The 19,744-nt window shown below is 32.9% G+C and overlaps 4 protein-coding genes across 4 annotated transcripts; 2 read left to right on the top strand and 2 right to left on the bottom strand.

Annotated features, from left to right (window-relative positions):
• Positions 1-1,085: 1,085 nt before the first annotated feature.
• Positions 1,086-2,570, top strand: LOC114164457 (uncharacterized). Its single transcript, XM_028049132.2, has one exon. It carries the CDS (start codon positions 1,157-1,159, stop codon positions 2,285-2,287), a length of 1,131 nt encoding a protein of 376 aa, XP_027904933.1. The 5' UTR covers positions 1,086-1,156; the 3' UTR covers positions 2,288-2,570.
• Positions 2,571-3,406: 836 nt separating this feature from the next.
• On the top strand, positions 3,407-4,935 carry LOC114162573 (group 2 truncated hemoglobin 3-1-like). The gene is made up of 4 exons (XM_028046502.2): positions 3,407-3,675; positions 3,770-3,900; positions 4,371-4,515; positions 4,585-4,935. The coding sequence occupies exons 1-4, from the start codon at positions 3,539-3,541 to the stop codon at positions 4,688-4,690; spliced, it is 519 nt and encodes a 172-aa protein (XP_027902303.1). The 5' UTR covers positions 3,407-3,538; the 3' UTR covers positions 4,691-4,935.
• Positions 4,936-9,987: 5,052 nt separating this feature from the next.
• LOC114163708 (uncharacterized) lies at positions 9,988-10,308 on the bottom strand. The gene has a single exon (XM_028048002.1). It carries the CDS (start codon positions 10,306-10,308, stop codon positions 9,988-9,990), a length of 321 nt encoding a protein of 106 aa, XP_027903803.1.
• Positions 10,309-11,244: 936 nt separating this feature from the next.
• LOC114164760 (protein ALTERED PHOSPHATE STARVATION RESPONSE 1-like) lies at positions 11,245-14,845 on the bottom strand. Its single transcript, XM_028049517.2, has 4 exons — positions 13,710-14,845; positions 13,451-13,626; positions 12,897-13,120; positions 11,245-12,255 (listed from the first exon to the last, which is right to left on the bottom strand). Exons 1-4 carry the CDS (start codon positions 14,608-14,610, stop codon positions 11,463-11,465), a joined length of 2,094 nt encoding a protein of 697 aa, XP_027905318.1. The 5' UTR covers positions 14,611-14,845; the 3' UTR covers positions 11,245-11,462.
• Between the last annotated feature and the right edge of the window lie 4,899 nt (positions 14,846-19,744).

Genomic DNA, 19,744 nt, shown 5'->3' with positions numbered 1-19,744 from the left:
AAAAAAAAAAGAAGAGGAAATTCATACTTTAAAGAGACACTTACTTTAAAAATAAATTTCAAAATACGATCAATTTTGAATGAGAAATGAATGAAATTGTTTTAGAAAATAGCTTCTGAAAAAGAGAGAAAAGAAAATTGAATGGGTGTTGAAATGGGTATGAGAACACATTTTTGTGTTCTCATTTGGAAGGACCACATGCATGCAAAAAAAGGGTCCATTCAATTTCCCGCGTTCCTAATCGGGTGCAAAATGAGCTCTCTCACATACATCAATCCTTTCCCTGTGAAAATTGTATCAATCTCCCTCGTCAAACACACTCAGACTTCATCTCATTCGTCACCATCTCATTGCAAACAGAAGCATTAATCACTAGCTATTGATATTGCATAATTAACCAAGGTATAGGAACAAGAAAAACTTTGCATAATCAAATAGGAAAGTTGTGTTTAATAATCAATATATTGTCAATTTAACTCCAGATACTCTCTACGTACCATTTTAGCAAAGTTTCTTCCCAACAAAAGCCGGGTCCATGTACCAATCTGTTGCTGAAACTTGGATTGGTAACTATCATAATGCATGCAATTTGACGTGTTGATCGATGGAGAGAGAGAGAGAGATAGAGTTGCGTGAAGAAGGGTGTACTGTGGAGAGGACATTGTTTGGTTGCTGCATTAATTGTATCAGAAGAAACCATTAATAGAGGCCACAGGAAGCTCAATGAATATGATAAACCCAATAATGCAGAACAAGTTTAAGACTACAATGTGTAATAGAAAAAGAGAAAAAAAAAATGTGCAGAAGCATTAGCACGGGGACAGAGAGACAACAGTGGTAAAGGAATAATAGGGAAAATAAAAAGCAGAAGGCAAGTGGTCAAAAACCCTGATATGCTATGTTATATTGAAACAGTGACTTCATTTCAGAGCGCGTAGGAGAGGAGGACAGTTGAGCAATTAAATCTCTCAGTTGAAGACAGGTAAGGCTCATTTACTTCTTCACAAGTGGCAGTTGAGTAATTTGAGTGAAATGATGAACCTCACTCTCACTTCTTATGCTTACTCTTTCACTATATATAACCTCACTCCTTCGTTGCACCAAATCACATTACTCGCTTTCACGTTCTCTTTCTCTTCTTCCCCGTTGTCTTACGATGAAAGTTGTTTCAGATGGCATTGTTGTCGTGTTTGCGTTGTGCATTGTACTTGGTTGTGGTTCGTTGGTAGTGGGGGAGGTGGCAGAGGTTAAGGATGACAAGCATTTGATTCACCCCCCTCATCTGTTGGGGCCTGGGATTATCAAGAGAGGGTTTAAGCACGGTGGACTTGGTTTTGGTGGCGGTTTAGGAGGAGGTGGTGGCTTTGGAGGTGGTGCCGGGGGAGGAGGTGGTCTTGGAGGAGGTGCAGGCGGCGGCGGCGGGTTTGGTGGAGGTGCTGGTGGAGGCCTTGGGGGTGGAGGTGGGCTCGGTGGTGGCGTAGGAGGCGGAGGTGGGTTGGGTCACGGTATTGGTGGTGGTGGTGGTCTAGGAGGTGGAGGTGGGCTTGGTCACGGTGTCGGTGTCGGTGGTGGTGGCGGACTTGGTCATGGTGGAGGCATTGGAGGAGGAGCAGGTGGTGGTGGTGGCTTAGGAGGTGGAGGTGGGCTTGGTGGTGGTGGTGGTTTAGGAGGTGGAGGTGGGCTTGGTGGTGGTGGTGGAATTGGTCACGGTATTGGTGGTGGCATTGGAGGAGGAGCAGGTGGTGGTGGTGGTCTAGGAGGTGGAGTTGGGCTTGGTCATGGTGTTGGTGGCGGCATTGGAGGAGGAGCAGGTGGTGGGCTTGGTCATGGTGGTGGTTTGGGAGGTGGAGCAGGAGGCGGTGGTGGTTTGGGAGGTGGTGCAGGAGGCGGTGGTGGTTTGGGAGGTGGTGCAGGAGGCGGTGGTGGTTTAGGAGGTGGTGCTGGCATTGGAGGGGGAGCGGGTGGTGGTTTAGGAGGTGGTGGTGGTGCTGGAGGAGGAGCTGGTGGTGGCGTTGGACTTGGTCATGGTGTCGGAGGAGGCATTGGAGGAGGAGCAGGTGGTGGTGTAGGAGGAGGCGGCGGAGCTGGCGGCGGAGGTGGGTTTGGTGGTGGAGGTGGGGTTGGAGGTGGTGTAGGTGCGGGAGGAGGGTTTGGAGCTGGAGGTGGAGTTGGAGGAGGGGTTGGAGGAGGAGGAGGTGGTGGATTTGGTGGCGGCTTTGGAATTAGTGGTGGATTTGGTGGCGGCGGTGGTGCTGGATTTGGTGGTGGAGTAGGGGGTGGCCACTAAGTAAAGAGTGTTGATAAAAGCTGGTGTGCAAGAGTCACTGAAATTGTTTTACCCATTCAATGTTTTCTGTTAAAGAAAAAACAGTTAATGCTCATAAGATTTGAATTAAGTTATATTTCAGTGGTTTCTACTCTTGTGTATCAGATGCTATGCTGTATACTTGTTTCTATTTTATTTTATGCATGGGAAGCAAAGCTTTGTAGGTTGTAACCAATGATGCATATTCTCACTACTAATTTTTGCCAATAATATTATAATTTTACGGCGGTGTTTGTTGAATAAATGTGTATCATGGTCTTCAGTTTGTGTTCTTCTTTTGACAGTTAAACTTCCAAATTTGAGATATGATCACACATCTTGTTGTGCATTAATTGATTTCTTATGACCCTGCTGGGTATGTGATCCAATTGAAAAATCAAACATGGCCCGTGACAACAGTATCTGAGGGTCATACATCAATGAAAAGCAGATCAAACACATAAATGAAAAGGACACGAAGAATAAAAGCAGAAAAGTTTGATTCAATAGTCATATTCCTAAAGCTAAACACCAGTTCAGGCAAAATTCCATGATAACCCTAGAAGCTAATCACTAGAGACAAAACGATCTACAATTAAGTGAGAAAAAAGTTGCTTCAGGATCCCATTTCAAGCTTCATAACAAAGTATCTAACAAAATGTCACTATTAATAGGGTGTTTCCTAAATAGTTTAGATAAGTCTGAAGGAAATGGTGGGAAGAATCAAGCCACAATAATAATTTTTTTTTTTAATATAATATTTTTTTTGAATATAATAATGCACTTAACAATGACTAAAGAAGTTTCTGAATAAATTAAAACAACGAAAAAAGTTACACATGATTATATATTTAATTAAATACAATTCCTAATTACGATTTTTTTGGTTAATAGTTATTTTAAAGATTATGTGAACATTAATACTTGATTAATCAGCCGTCAAAAGAATTATATTTGGAATAAATAATCATTAGATTGTATTCGAAATTTATAGGATTAATTATATTTTTGCGCACACCGTTTTTGTTATCGTAACGTAACTATGGGGAATGAAAATGACGGAATGAATAATGTAATATTGATCCCTACATATATACCCTTACCTCGCACTCTGAAGCCACAGGGTCACAGGTTCTGATTCTGCGTGTGGGAAGAACAACGCCTGAAAAGTTAGTTAAGAAGAGAGAGAAGGTGTGTGTGTGTGTGAGAGAGAGAGAGATAACTGCTTTCGCGATGCAGAGTCTGCAGCAGAAGGCATCTGAATGGAGTGGAGTTTCCACAGATGATGCTTTTGCCATCGACGACGGCGATTTGTTTCACACTCTCGGCCTCCAAACCTTCGTTACACTCTCAACCAATTTCTACAACAGGTTAGCTAGGTCATACTTTTGTGTTTTATTTTTTTGTTTAAATTGTTGATGATTGAGTTCAGTAGTTTTGATTTGGGGATTCTTCGATGGTTAGGGTATATGATGATGATGAAGAATGGTTTCGTTCAATATTTGGGAATTCAGACAAGGAAAAGGCAATTCAGAACCAGTACGAGTTCCTCGTCCAGAGGATGGGAGGTCCTCCTCTCTATTCTCAAAGAAGAGGTTCATTTTCTTCCCCTGTTTCTTCCAGAGAGTATATAATTTCTGTACTTCACGTAGTTTTGTAGAGTTTTGGAGTCGTTTTCACATTAAAGAAATTCAAGCATTCCACATTAAATTCTACGAAGTACACTGAAAGTGAAAATTGATATATAATTTGAAATAAAAATAATTTTAAATGTACTGCACATTAAATTTAACTCACTTTAAATTAATGATGAATTAATTTTACGTCTGATTTTATATTATATAATCCACTTTATTAGTTGAAAAACATGGTTAACCTAATTTATGAAATGTTAGGAAAAACATTGATATGATTATGATCTATCTTGTGTAAAGGATAAAAAATTCTTGGACAAAAAAATTAATGAAATTCAGGACTACCTAATTTGTTGGATGAAAAGAAAAGTGGCTTCTTATGGAAGACCCTGAGCAGGTGCAGTTTAAACCTCTTGGTATATAAATTGTAGGGCACCCTGCTCTAATTGCACGACATCGACCATTTCCTGTGACACATGAAGCTGCTGAGAGGTGGCTACATCATATGGGACAAGCATTGGACAGTACCTCAGCTATAGATGATGATTCAAAGATGAAACTCATGAACTTTTTCAGGTTTATTTTCTTTCCCACTGCCTCTTCAGATAACAAAAATTGATATCCATAACAACACTACTTTTTCAGGCACACTGCATATTTCCTTGTGGCTGGAGTTGAACTAAAGGATCAACACCATCACACACCGTGTAAGGATTCTGCCCTGAAGCAACACCCTTGTAAAAACTTTTAGTATTTTTTCTTTGTACCATATATCGTATCAGATGTCAATTTCACTGTTGACATAAAAACTTTCAGATCATATATATATATATATATATATATATATGAACATGAAGTTGAGCTAAAGGATCAAAAAGCATCACAGACCATGTAAGGATACTGCACTGAAACAACACCCTTGTAAAAACTTAGTATTTTCTTTGTACCATATAGAGAAGAATAAGGTATCATATAAAACTTTTAGATTGTGTTTGCTTTTGTGTGTCTTGCTGAAGAATGTCGGCGAACTGTTTATTTTTCTATTAAAATTTATAAGATGGAAATGAAAGAATTTCCATACTTGCTATCCAAAGAAAATTAAAATTAAAGTCACCATCGTAGGTTAAAAAAAAATAGAGAACAGAGTGAAGAAAATTATTTCATTTAAGGTAAAGAAATGTAGTTTCCCTAATATTCTTATGTATCCCATCCATGAAAAAGAAGAAAAAGTTTTTCTTTGACATCCTGAACTCCAAAATGGTCCTACGTCCTTCTTACTCCAATCATTTCTTCACCACCTTCAAATTTTCTTGAATTTTTCATATTGCCCTTTTAATTTTGGCGGGTAGGTAAATAAAAAAAATTAATTACTCTATTTAATACCTCACCAACATGCACCACTAGCACTTTACACTTATAAATTAATTAAAAAAAAATCTAAATTTAAATAAATCAGATTTTGAAATACGGTTCTGAATATTTCTGAACTTCAAAATTCGATTCTGAAAAATTTTAGATCCTGAAATTCGGTTCTAGAAGTTTCTGAATTTCGAAACCTGATACTAAAAATTTATGGATTTCCAAATCTGGTTCTGAAAATTATTGGGATTTCTAAATTCGAATCTAGAAATTTCGAAATCCGATTATGAACATTTTCAAATTTCTAATTCTGGAAATTTTCGGATTTCAAAATTCAATTTTGAAAATTTCCAAATTTTGAAATATAGTTCTAAAAATTTCTAGATTTCGAAATCCATAAATTACCAAATTTTGAAATCTAATTTTGAAATTTTTTATATTTTGTAATATATATATATATATATAATTTTTTTTTAATTCTTTTCTTTTTTCAATTTCTTGTAATGTTAGTTATTTTAGTTTAATTTATTTTTTAATTTTTTTAATATATTATATACAAATAAAATTAAAAAAATAAAACAACCATAAAAATTTAAAAAAATAGCTTAAGCATAATTATTAGATAATTTAAAATAAAACAATAAATAAAAAGCACACCAAAAAACAAATTAACTAATAAATTGACGAATTTCAAAATTTGATAGTTTTTAGAAACAAAGTTCATCGGTACACCGAGATCCGATGCATTTTGATTTGAAACGAATTAATTTTTGTGTACTGGATTTCAATATTCAATATTTTCTAAAAATAGATTCCACTTGTACACCAGATTTTGGAATCCAGTGCATCTTAAATTGGAAAATGGATTTTGAAATCCGAAAGTTTATTAGTTTGGGATGTGATGTGAGGCGGAGGTGAATAAATAGGAAAGAGGAGAGATAAAAGGGTAATTAATTTTTATTTGTCAAAATCAAAAGAGCATTATGAAAAATTGAAAGATTTTAGAGGTGCAGAGAAGAAAACCCCATTGTTTGGAGGTGCATGAAAAAGCTCCCATTTATGTGGTTCCGAATGATATGGGTCTTTTTCTTCTGCACCCCCTGCTATACACCTGTACTCACAAAAGTCTAAAAGACCTTGTCCCTACCTCAAGCACCCTCTGCATTCTTTGAGAGGAGGAAATAAAAGAGAAATTTATTTTAGAAAGTTCGTCCCAAAAAGTATCATATATGTATTAAAAAGTTTGTTTTCAAAATCTCATTTCACACGATGCATCTCCTATATTTGAAAATGTTGTTTCGAACAACTTCTTTTTGAGGTTATTTCGTAAGGTATTATATATATACTTTAGAAAGTTTGTACTAAAATTCTGTTATGGAAAACTTATTTCAAAATGTACTTGATATGTTCGGAAAATGTATTTTAGAAATTGTATTATAAAATCTTATTCTAAAAATGTTGTTATGAAAATCATGTTGTTGGCCTATACATGAAGTGGGCATATCTAAACCTAGAGGATGGGGCCCAATCCAGTATGATATTTTTTCTCATGCTTAATGTATAAACCAATATGTAGTAACTCTCCACACCTATGATGGATGGATGATGTATAAATATTTTGATTTGGATCAAGTATTTTTATTTGATATTTTAAAATACTTTATCGATATTTATTATCTAAATTATAAAATTATAATTGACTATAAAAAGATATGACAAATTTTAGTGACAAAAAATAAATAGTCACTAACCAATTTAGGTAACAATTTATAAACTAAATATTATTGACAACTAAAATAATTCAAAAAATTATAATTGATCTATAAATTGTTAACTAAAATAATTTTTATTATAAATTAATTGCTACCATTAGCTACAAATGTTTTAATTTGGATTCGCATAATAACAATTATATATTTATTATGTTTTTAAAAATTATTGTACATTTTTCAATATTCATATATCACGTATCTACAAATTTTAAAATATCACGTATCTGATAGACATATCGTATCCTTGCATCATAGTTACAAACCAACCAAAAAGCGAAGTGATAATGCACAAAACACAATGTTATCACAAAAAAAAAAAAATATAGATGAGTTATGACAATAAAAAGAAAACAATAAATACAGTTAAAAAGTTTGTAATATAAATGTTATGACAATGAAAATGATTTTAAAAAATATATATATAAAAAGATTATGAGTACAAATGAAAATAGTGTCCTTTAAAAAATGTTAGAATATATGAGTACAAATGATAAAAAGGATAAAAGATGTCAGAGGTTTTTGAAGCATTGTAGCTGTTAAGATTCTAAATTCAAGTTAAAGCAATTATATTTTATTTCACATGAACTGTACTTTCAACTTTCGGTGTTCATATATCCCAAATCAACTCACTAATTATGTTGCTTTTTTGTGAAAAAGTATTATGATTATGCTATTCTTTGTTCTAAATCCTTAAAAAGTTGTTGTAATCAATGGTCTAGTTCACGTGCAGTACCACACAAAGTTTTGAGCCTTTCAGGCTATTAAACTTTACCATTTTTTTTTTACCCATTTTAATCATCCTCTAAAATCACAAATTAGAAAAAATATTCTTACGCAATATTATATATATATATATATATATATATATATATATATATATATATATATATATATATATATATATATATATATATATATTACATTAGACTACAAAGACAAGTAAAAAAAATAATTTAATTAAATTTTGAGTCTTCATAAAATTGTTAAGTATTTTCAATTAATTTTTGTAAAAAATAAATATAAAAATTATTATTATGTTTTTTTAATCAAATCTCTATTCTTAATTAGAGTCAAATAATTATTTAATGTTATAATATCAAATATATAATACTGTGAATTTCAAGAATATAAAAAATAAAATTCTAAAATTTCAATTATTTTATGTTTTTTTATATATTAAATAATAAAAAATCAAATTAATAATTAAAAAATATCAAATAATGATGATAAAAAATATAATTTACAATGAAAACTGAACTGAAAAATATAATATTAGATAAAACAAACTTTTAAATAAAAATTCAATTAAAAATACTTAATTATAAGAAACTTATAGAATTTAAGTAAGTAATTTTTTATATTTTTTTAGACAAAGATAGTAACATTCTTCGTAGAAAATCAGATTTATATTACTCTAATCGAAAGATGTATAACGAAAATTAAATTAATTAATTTTGAAATGATCTAAATCCAAAATTTTGAAATGATTTAATTTTAAAATTTATTGAAAATTACGAGTAAAAGTATATTTAACCTTTGATTTCATCTATATAACATTAACCCATATTTGATTTTATCGGATACAACATTATTCTAATTTAATTAATAGTTTCACACAATCTTATCGATATTGAAATTCTTAAAATAAATTCTTACCCTTCAGAGTCTTATCTCAACAGAAATATGGGAATCTTACAAATAAAATAACAAATAACAGTTGCAACATTACAGTTTCATCTAAAAGCTATAAAGTAGTTTAAAAGAATGTTTGCTCTCATGTATGAAATATCCAAATTGAAGTTTGACACAAGAAAAAGAGAGACTTTTTTTTTTTTTTTTTATTAAAGTGTTTTGGAATTTACCTCAACTACAAACGAAAGTAAATTTAAGGCTATTTTTAAACAACAGTTATTATTTTCAAATAATATAGTATTTATTCGCTGCTAATTATAATTTTTTTCATAAAACCCTATTCACACAGGCTTCTTAAACTTGTTTGCCTATATTTTTAGTGAAAACTCTATGTTTAAAAACATTATAGTACATAAATTTTCAGCAAGAAAAACTCAAAAAAAATTTAATATTTTTTTATGTAGGAAAAAAACTTATGCTGCATATCGTATTTTTGTGAGTGGATTAGCTAGGATTAATATTTGGTAAATTTCATGTAAGTTTGAAACATAATTTTCATTTTTAACTTTCAAAAATGAATGTGCAAGATTTTTACATTTTCAGATATTAAGATAGTAGTTTGTCCCAGAAATTATAAAAACTTAAGATATAAAACAACTTCTCTGTACTAATGGGACCGGAGTTTCGTCAGATTTTCATTAAAGTAAGGCACAAAAGTTTGAAAGTTGAAACATTCAAGCTATGATTTTTATTTATTCATGACATGCAATTTCCCTTTCATTGCAATAATGAAGTCAACCATCAACAACCAAACATTATTGAATTGACATGTACTGAATTACAATCACAAAAATCAGAAGCTAAGATCAAAACTCTACAATGGTTAAGGGTCATGGTGCAATCCAAATAAATAAACGTGAAATAACAAATAAATAAACTCTAAAACTATGTATGCATAATTGTTTTCTAATAAATAACCTACAGTGCAAAAATCATGAGTTGATTCAATCTTTTAACCAGAACAGTATCAAAAGCTAAAAACAGAGAAGCATTTAGCCATGTGCAACCGAATTGCACAGATGGACTCTGAAATAAGAAAAAGAGAATGAGACAAGTTTTTTTACATTTCTGATCATAGAGAATAGTTACAGGTAGCTGTGGCACTAAGTACAAAACTCAGATGCAGTTTTACACATCAATGAAACTCCAATTCTGATTGAAAGACAATACCAGAAAAAACATAATGAAATGTATCTAAGTTTTTGTTTTTGCATGAGGTTGTCTCTCAATCCAACAAATGTTTTGGTGGCAAGATTCTAGATGGATCAGCAAACCTAGCTGAGAAGGAACGAGGGAGGTTGTCTGGTTCCATCCACCCCATTCCTTGATCAAAGTTCATTGAGTATGTCTGTGGATCATAAACACCCTCCATTGAAGTTGGAGAACTGAACACTCTTTTCTTATCTGCTGATCTTTTCAGTTTTCTCCAAAGCATCTGCCACACTGTTTTTGTGCCATCATAGTGAGGTTTTGTGTAGCTCCGACCTAACTTGATGTCTTGTGTCCTTTGACTTCTTGAACCAAACCAGTACTTCTTCACATCCATTTGATGAGATTTCCAAGTTCTTCTTCACACCTAAAGCTGCAAATAAAGATGAGATTTTCTATATAGGCACCAAGTATGCAGAGGCAAAGTCACATGCAGAGTGAAGGAGCTTCTGCATACAAGGATGTGTATTATTGGGGACAAAAGATGGGGTTTTTCACTGACCCTTTTGGTCCTTTCTTTTTAGGCTTTTCAGAGCCTAACTACCCTGTTTTAAATGTGAAGTCCCTTTGTTTAAGATTTGGTATTTTTAATGTTATCTCTAATATAATAATATGTTGGGTGACATTAAGTCTGAACCGCCGCCAACCATGACAGGAAGCAGTTTGGATTCTAGAACAGACGCATGTGACAACCACATTGGAAGAAAAAGATAAGTCTCTATGTGCCAAAATAAAACAGCCAAAAGAGTCATTGTTTGGTAGCTGCCTAACTCTCCCTCTGTGTTCTCACTTGGATTGGATCCTTTGAAATGTCATAAAAATATTAGGTTTTATCAAGAGTGACACCTCTCAACTTTATTCATGACACCTCATTTTATGTTTCTGTCATCTTGTGTTTTCTTGTTGTACCATCACAAGATGGAATTCCAAATGATGTTATTCTATGACATATATTCCTTTCATAAATTTCAGATGTACTGTGCTGAGAGCATCTTTTGGGGAATTTAAGCTTTTCTACCAATTTTTATATGGCAAAAGCAAATACATCTGCTACAGATTTGATTTCATTTCCACCTTTATTTTTCAACAGTAAAGGGTAATAATATACAGTCTTCTATGACTATACAGTTTTCATGATTTAGATAAATAAAAGTCAGTAACATGACAAGTCACAACATACGACTAAAGTGAATGAAGATAATGATATTTTTTTTTTGTTTTGATTTGGACTAAGTGGGTTGAATAAACTTGCAGGACCAATAAATCACTGTCATGACGCAACTACCAATATATTTGCTCATGCAAAATGCGTACATAAACAAAGGATGGTTAGAACTTGAAAAGCTGAGGCAAAATTTTCACACAAGATTGATGATTCTGCACGTCAAGCTAAAATATGAACGCCTTCTTGTGTGAGGACAATAACACACACTACATAGGTTCGGAATACATAAACTAAACTTCACAAAAGTGGACAAAAAAACTTGATTTTCATGCACCACCACCCCGTGACTGTGTGATTGATTTCAGTTTCTCATAAGCATCAAAACAGGCATGAGAATAGTCTGATAAAGCACGGAAGAGTTCAGGCAAGCGAGTTTTGAAACTCTGTAGTGATTTCTCTCGAACCTGAACACAATGTTTTTGGTGAGATTCAATTTCCTCTTCTAATTTCTTCTGCAAGCTCTCAACAACAAATTGTCTCTCCGAGACAGGGTTGTTTGTGTTCACTTCCTCTCCTCTTTCATGTTCTGCTTCTTCAGGCCCCTTCCGCAGTAAATGCTTCTGGTACCATTCCTCAAAGGCTTGTTTTTTCTTTAAGTATTCCTTTCTGGTTTCCTCACACCTCTCCTTCAACTTCATCTCTTCCTCCTGCTGAAGTATGATGGTCTTTATCACAGCAGCAAAGGAGGAAATAGCAGATTTGGCAAGCTCATCAGGAAGCTTGTCAACATAATCATGCCACGCGTGGAGAAGGTATTGGATTGGCGGATTCTGCACCTTCGGCGGCGATGATATTTTCTCTTTAAGGTTGCTTTCAATAGGGATGAGATTCAATTTTAGCCAGCTGTTAAGAGCTTTGATGTAATGCTTTTGTTGAGTCACAAGCTTCTCAAATTGTAAATGCCATTCTTGGACGACATTCCAAAGTTGCACGGTGCGTTCGTAATGATGCTTTGTTGTTTCCTTAGGAGCTTGAGAAATATCAAGTGATTTGAGATCCGTAACTATTTTCAGCTGGCTGTCATGATATGTGCACATGTGTTCCCACATATTTGCCATCCTGAAGAAAAAGCAAGTGGATTCACAATTAGGATCCATTAATGGTGCAAGAGAAAACAATCACAAGCCATGAATTAAAAATTCTGGATTCAGTTGTAGTAAGCATAAGAGCAAATTGAAAGCTAGGGATGTAAACATGTCATATTATTCTTATTTTAGTAATGAAATGTTCATCGGTCTACACACTCAGCAACAGAAAAAAGACAAAATAAAACAATTTAGTAGCAAAGCAAGATAAAAACAAAACACAAAAATACACGCTCAAAATTTAGGATCTAGTAGTAGCGTCTAGGCATTGAGAACAACTAGGAAACTATACATGTATAGTAACATAACTCTTATTAGTGATTAATTGTATTCTATAGTAAAAAAATGGACTTCAGTACCCAAGGTCAGAATTTAAATGGCTCATAAACTGCCAAGAACTAAACTTCATCATGAAAGGTTTTTTAAGGTTAAAAAACCAATTACTAGGATGCTGGATTATATTATGCTCCAATGTTTCACATTTGAAACTAATTTAGGTCTACAAGCTAGAAGTTTGGAACACTGCCAATCCTGAAAGAAAGTTCACAATAAAATATCAAATGCTACAGAATAGTACCATTGCATCTCTTAAAATTTCTTATGAGTAATACTTACTCAATAACAAGAGCCACAAGTTTTGGATACAGTTGAGCATCTCGAATCTGGTTCACTTCTGAAACTGTTGAGTCCATGGACTGCATGTCAACAATATATCTTGTATGCAAATGACTAACGGCTGCTTTAGTTTTTTCCAAGGATTCAGCGCTGGCACCACGCTTCTTCTGCTTGTTTAGAATTGCAACTTTTCTCTGATACTCGAACTTCATAAGCTCACCTTGCTGTTGACAAGGAGTAAAGTTTTGTGACTCAAAATCATAAATCAACAAAACATGAATACAAATATCAGAAAAAGGTACATGTAATGATAGTGTAAAGCATATTTACATTGTCATCTAATCACAAACCTTCATGTATGTTAAGTTCATAGACTTCAATAATAACTAGCTTAAAAATCATACTAATGATAATGTTTGAATGATTGACAACATAATTTTCTTTACACAGATAATGTCAAAATATTGAACTCAAAGAAAATATTAATACTATCAAGAATGAAAAAAATGAAACATAATGAAAAGGGTAGCAAGATCATGAACGTTGACACCTACCTTGACCTCTTCATAAAGTTTCTTTTCCCATGCCAACAACTTGTCCAAAACAGTGGCATGAGTTTCATACTCTTCGGAATCAATATCATCTTTCCCAGCATCCCCATTGGATACACCTTTGAACGACCTGTTCCAAGTTATGACGCGCATAACCCTAGCAGAATGATCAATGTGCCCTGTTCATATCACCACCACATGAAATTAAACAATCTCAACAATTCAACAAACTTCAAAACAGAAAGAAACAAATCACCCCTACCGCGATTATCAGCAAAATTGGAATGATAATGCAACCTAGTAGCCTCAAGCATCTTGGTAACTTCTTGAGCACTCTCGGAAGCCTTCAAAAAGTGATCATCAAGCACACCGAGAATCTGCATCAGAGTAACGGAAGGAACCACCTTTATCGCTCTCCTAAACTCAGCTGGAGCAGTTTTAGAATGCTCAATGTGCTTCTTTGCCTCACTTATCTCATCATGCTCTTCATGGATATTTTCGTGTACATGTTCCTGCACTTTCTCCGGGGTTTTAGGCTCAACCTCGTCTTCAACCACATTCTCCATTTTACCCTCATCATCACCATTATCATCATTATCGTTATTATCATCGTCATCATCTTCAGCATTGAGAGAAGCTCCAGGCATGTTGTCCACCATGAAGAAGTAATCCCAAGCCATGCCCTTAGACTCTGGCATCGGCGGCGGCGGTGTCTTCATCTCCGGCGACAAGGATCCGGCGGTTTTCTTCCCCGGCTTGGGGGTTTCTTCTTCCTCCTCCTCGGCGATGGTGAGCGGAACGGGGCTGCTGTGGTGCATGGCGCCGGCGGGCATGGTGGCGGCGCGCGTGAGCGGTACAGGGGAGAACTCGGGGAGCGGCGGGGGCGGGGGAGGAAGGGAGTCCTCGATGGGCGGCGGGGGTGGCGGCGGAGGGCCAGAGGTGACGGTGGGAGGATCGAGGGGCGGCGGAGGGTGGGGGTCGTGTGTCTCGCCGAGTGCGTAGTCGCTGAGGGCGGCGCCGGTGTTCTTGAGTGCGACGGCGTAGCCAGAATGGCCGGCGGCGAAGGCGTTGCGGGCGACGACGGCGTCCTTCATCAAGTTCTTGCGGTCCTTACAGCGTGACACGGATTCCTCGTTGTCTATTCGGGACTGTGCGCAACCCATTTCGGAAAAGTCGGAGGTTGTTGTTTCGGGAGGCAGAAATGTAGTACGTTGTCACAAAGAAGATGTGAATGAGTTTGGGATCGAAACGGTGTCGTATAGAAATCGGAAACGAGTTCTTGAGATCTCAGAGAAGCGCACAGGAGAGAGTGCGGTGTGAAGCAGAGAGAGTGAGTGAGTGTGCAGAGTGACACAGGAAAGGACACAGATTCGGTTATTCGCCGCGACTCTGAATTTTTATGCTACTCGCTCAATTTAGCTATGAGGTGTCCCCGTCGATACAATTTTAAAATAACGGTCATATTTCTTTTTCTTTTCTTAATAAAACTTTTTTCTATTTGAGTCTATTACAGATTAAATTGGTTATTAAAGTTTATCATATCTATTTATTATAATAATGAGGAAACACATTAAATTACAAGTTTTTTTAAGAAAATTAAAACTACAAAATAAAATATAGTTAAATATGACTGACTATGGAAAAAGGTTGTTAGGTGTTTTAATATGGAATTAACACCAGCTTATTTATTTATTTAGGCCTGGACATGTTTAAATTCCATTTTTGAATTGCATTTTCGAATACGAATTTCATTTTCAAATATAAATAAGTTTTTCTGATATATTACTCTGTCATATCCAACATCTTCTCCATCTAGGTTTTTAAATTTAAATTTGACTCCAATTTTGTCTCTCTTTTCTCTTAGATTTCTTTTGAACTATTTCACATATACCATTGTGGTAAAAAATATATTTAAATATGATATCAAATCAACTATAAATTATTTTGACTTATAAAAACGTCGTAAAATGTTAAAACTTCAAAGAGTATATGAGATTAAATAATGCTACAAATGAAACTGTAACAAATATCAGATAATTTGCTTATTAAATCTTAAATAGAGATGAAAATATGAATTTAAATGAAAATGATGATTGCATTATTGAAATATCAAACATCTTTTAATTGAAAATAATGAATCGTTTCTACTATCTTTGGTTCAATATATTTATCTTGAATTTGTGTTAAATATGATGTCTCTTATATTTATTTTTTTGATGATGGGTGTAGGAACAATAATTTTCTAACTCCTAAATTCACTTAAAATACTTAAAGAAGAAGGAAAGAAATTGTATATATTAAATAGAAATGTGTTTCTACTTATTCTTCTGAAAACAAAAACACCTTATATAAGTTTTTAAATGCTAAAGAAATAATGATTTACAATCAACTATAACTTTGAACCTTAAAAAAAATGGATAGGACATATAAAAACTTCTTATTATATTTTTTATATTTAAGTTTATTATTTTCGACACAACTCCTCGAATTCGAATATTTTGTCTTTATGTTGACTGCTCGATTCCAAACATTGTTCTAAACAACTTCTCAAACAAATTGATCTTCAATAGTTTAGTTATAATATGTACAACTTGTTTTTCAGACATACAGATTGGAGCTCAATTTCTTATTGTTTAATCATAAAATATAAATTTATAGATATAAAAATTAAAACACAAAGTTTTGATAAACTTAAAAACTAGAAAGTAAGAAAATTTATCAGTACAAATACTAAAACATAAATTTTTACTAAAAGTACATAAATTAAATTATTACAATATTTTGTAAAACAATCATAAAGCAAATTAAATAAAAAATGTGACATAATTTCCTTGCATTACAATAACTAAACAACAAAATACAAGAAAAAAACATAGAGAAATGAGACATTATATTTTGATAAAGTTTTATTTGAAAAACTTAATTATTTTTGGTGAAAAATTTTCAAAAAGTTTATTATTTTATTTTTGTAACTTATATAAAAGATAAAAAATTACTCTATTCAATAATTTTTGTTACTACAGTGGGAATGATGGCAGATCTTAAACAATGCAAAAGTTTATAACTCACCATACTGCATACATTAGCACAACAGAAAAACTCTTACACCAACACTTCTACTCTGTTTGAAAAATCAACAAAATGATGAACATTGATTTACCAACATCAAACCTCTTAGACCCACCTCATTAAATATTTTATTATTAGCACTCATCTCACTTAAATGAAAACAGTAACATCCCAAAAATTTATCTCTCTCCCTCAATGCTCAGAGACTTCCACCAAGAAATATATATATATATATATATATATATATATATATATATATATATAAATGTGTGGTTGATTGAAGTTGTTTGATTTAAAAAAATATATATTCTCATTTAATGTAATTTCCAGGCAATTAATTATTTATGTGTAAGTAATCAAGTTCATTGTTCTACAATCAATTATCCTCTAATACAATCATTTAGCTGAGAGATTATTATAGGACATTTTTAATAAAATTAAAAGGTTTAAATATATTTTCAGTTGTTAAACTTATACGTGATATTGAAATTAGTTTATGTTTAAAAAAGTTTTGGTTTATGTTTGAAAAAGTTTTGGTTTTCAAACTTAATATTGTTAAACTTATATGCGTGATATTGAAATTAGTTTATGTTTGAAAAAGTTTTGATTTTCAAACTTAATATTGAGTAAATGTAGTTTTTTTAATTTAATTATGTTAAATATTTTTACGTGTCAAATATGTTTTCAGCTAATATTGAAAAAAGAGTGTAAATTTATGTAAACAACTCAAATGTAACATTAAACGGATTTGATACCTAAAAAAATAACTTAACAAAATTAAATAAAATAACTATATTAATTTCTTTTTAAAATTATAAAAATGTGTTAAGTTTCGAATAAAAATGGATTTCAATTTTGCATTAAAATATAAAAACTAAAAACATATTTATCCTAAATTAAAATTTTTGTAAGTGGAAATATATTTTTTCTAAACTTAGACCTAACATAGAAACTTTTGATTTTTCATCTTTGAAAAGAAAAATAATAATTTAATATGTTTTTAAAAAGTATACCCAATTAATAATCTCCTTTAATAACCCATATTAAAAAGTTAAAATATTAAATAAAATAACTATAATTAAAATACTATTATTTTAATTGTAATATAGGTGTTTGTTTTTAATGATGTTAACCCCTTCGTTAGAAAAATATATTAGTCTCTTCTTCTAAGTTTTGCAAATACAGCTTAACAAACATATTTAAAAAATGGAATTTTTCACTTACCTCCTTGGGAGGATCTAAATGTTATTTATATAAGCATGAATATCTTTTAAATAAAATGATTTTAATTTTTAAATATATATATATAATAAATGATACTTTTTCTCTTATATTTTTAATAAAATATCTGTAACATTCTTTCTTTTTATTTAAAAATAAAATTCATTAGAAGTTGCCTATACAACTTATGAAAATTAAAAATTCAAATTTTAAAATATGAAAATAATGATTTTTAGTAATCAACAATTGAATTATTTATATATAACAGTTAGTTAGATAGTAAGAGCGGAAAGAATTGCAAAACACATCAGAAGTAGTGTTTCTAATTTAATCTAACATTTCTCAATCAAAATATTGATTTCTTTTATGATTCTTAAAATAGTAACATATATCTATTTTTTATATAAATAATTAGGGGTGATCATGAATTTTTAATGATCCAATCCACATAATTTTGGATCCAAATAATTGGATTAGATTTTCGATCCAAATCCATTTTTTTAAAAAAAGTAGATTGAATTTTTTGAAAATCCAAATCCAAATATTTAGATCAATTTTAAATCCAGATCTAAATATTTGGATCAAGTTCAAAATCCAAAATTCATTTTTCATAAAATAAATTCAAATTAAATTTTTTAAAACTTGTGTCCATAGGGCTCACACCATAGAATTTGACAGATTTTTTGTCAGGGCCAACGAGGCCAAATTTCAGCATCGGATGAACTTGGATGACTTTCAAACGAATTTCGGTCGGGGACGACGTGACCAAATTTGAGTCAAGGTCGACTTGACAAAAATTAAGTCGAGATCAACTTGACTAGATTCGACTGAATTTCGGCCAGGGCCGATTTTGCCTAATATGACCAAATTTTGGCCAGAGTCGACTTGGCCAAATATGGACACATTTGGGCCAAGGCCTGATTAGTCAAATTTCGGTCAGAGTTGACTCCACTAAATTCGTCGACCTAGACTTGACTGAACATGGCCAATTTTCGATCACAGCCGACTAAGTTTAATATAGTCAAATTTAGTTCAAGACTTACTCGACCGAATACAGCTAAATTTGGGCTAGTGTCGACTCTACCAAATTTTGGTCATGACCAACTCGACTGAATTTGGCCAAATTTAGGTCAGGACCGACTCGCCTAAATATGACCAAATTTCGATTGCGATCGACTATGTCGAATACGACCAAATTCAGGTCAGGACCAACTCAGTCAAATTTTGGTTGAGGCCAACACGACCGAATTTTGACCGGAACCGACTTGACTGAATTCGGTCGAATTTCAGTCGTGGCTGACTTAGTTGAATACGACCAAATTTCGATCGTGACCGACTCATTGGAATACGGCCAAATTTCATCCTAGGTCGCCTCAACCGAATATGTCCAAATTTGGGCTAGGGCTGATTCGGCCAAATCTCAATCGGGGCCAACTCGATTGAATTCGACCGAATTTTGATTGGAGCCAACTAAACTAAATACAACCAAATTTTGGTCGCGGTTGTCTCGGTCGAATACGGTCAAATTTTGTCTAGGTCGACTCAGCCCAATGCAGTCAAATTTGGGTCAGGGTGAACTCAACCGAATACTTCCAAATTTTGTCCAGGACCGATTGGGCCAAATTTCGATCGGGACCGACTTGAAATAATTTGGTCTAATTCAGCCAAATTTTGTATAGGGTCACGCCAACCTTTAGCCTAACCTAACCAAAAATATAAACTGAAAATTTGGATTAGATATTTTGGATTATCTATTTTGAAAATCTAGATTTAGAGTATCGGTAAACAATTCATAAAATATATAAAATGTAGATCAGATTGATATTCAAATCCATAAAATGGATTGGATCATAACAAAAATGGATTAAATCATGAAAATTAGATTTTTTGCCCATCCTTAGTTTAACTTTTCAGATCATGATCATCCTCTACTTCCTTCCGCTCATTTAAGAGTTCAATAAATATAAATTAGTGTTGTTATTCTCATAATTTTTATTTTTATGTGTT

Source organism: Vigna unguiculata, chromosome 9, assembly GCF_037176805.1.
Source record: "Vigna unguiculata cultivar grain cowpea cultivar isolate G323 ecotype 2 chromosome 9, ASM3717680v1, whole genome shotgun sequence".
NCBI classification, from domain to species: domain Eukaryota; kingdom Viridiplantae; phylum Streptophyta; class Magnoliopsida; order Fabales; family Fabaceae; genus Vigna; species Vigna unguiculata.
This window is presented reverse-complemented; position numbering and strand designations above follow the sequence as displayed.

What these genes read in the sequence shown, in the direction of transcription:
- LOC114162573 (XM_028046502.2), top strand. Translation starts at nt 3,539, where the DNA reads ATGCAGAGTCTGCAGCAGAAGGCATCTGAATGGAGTGGAGTTTCCACA. An exon ending in TCAACCAATTTCTACAACAG is followed by an intron (nt 3,676 to 3,769) that starts GTTAGCTAGGTC and finishes TTCGATGGTTAG; the next exon opens with GGTATATGATGATGATGAAG. An exon ending in TCTCTATTCTCAAAGAAGAG is followed by an intron (nt 3,901 to 4,370) that starts GTTCATTTTCTT and finishes TATAAATTGTAG; the next exon opens with GGCACCCTGCTCTAATTGCA.
- LOC114163708 (XM_028048002.1), bottom strand. Translation starts at nt 10,308, where the DNA reads ATGGATGTGAAGAAGTACTGGTTTGGTTCAAGAAGTCAAAGGACACAA.
- LOC114164760 (XM_028049517.2), bottom strand. Translation starts at nt 14,610, where the DNA reads ATGGGTTGCGCACAGTCCCGAATAGACAACGAGGAATCCGTGTCACGC. An exon ending in CAATTTTGCTGATAATCGCG is followed by an intron (nt 13,627 to 13,709) that starts GTAGGGGTGATT and finishes TGATATGAACAG; the next exon opens with GGCACATTGATCATTCTGCT. An exon ending in AACTTTATGAAGAGGTCAAG is followed by an intron (nt 13,121 to 13,450) that starts GTAGGTGTCAAC and finishes CCTTGTCAACAG; the next exon opens with CAAGGTGAGCTTATGAAGTT.
- LOC114164457 (XM_028049132.2), top strand. Translation starts at nt 1,157, where the DNA reads ATGAAAGTTGTTTCAGATGGCATTGTTGTCGTGTTTGCGTTGTGCATT.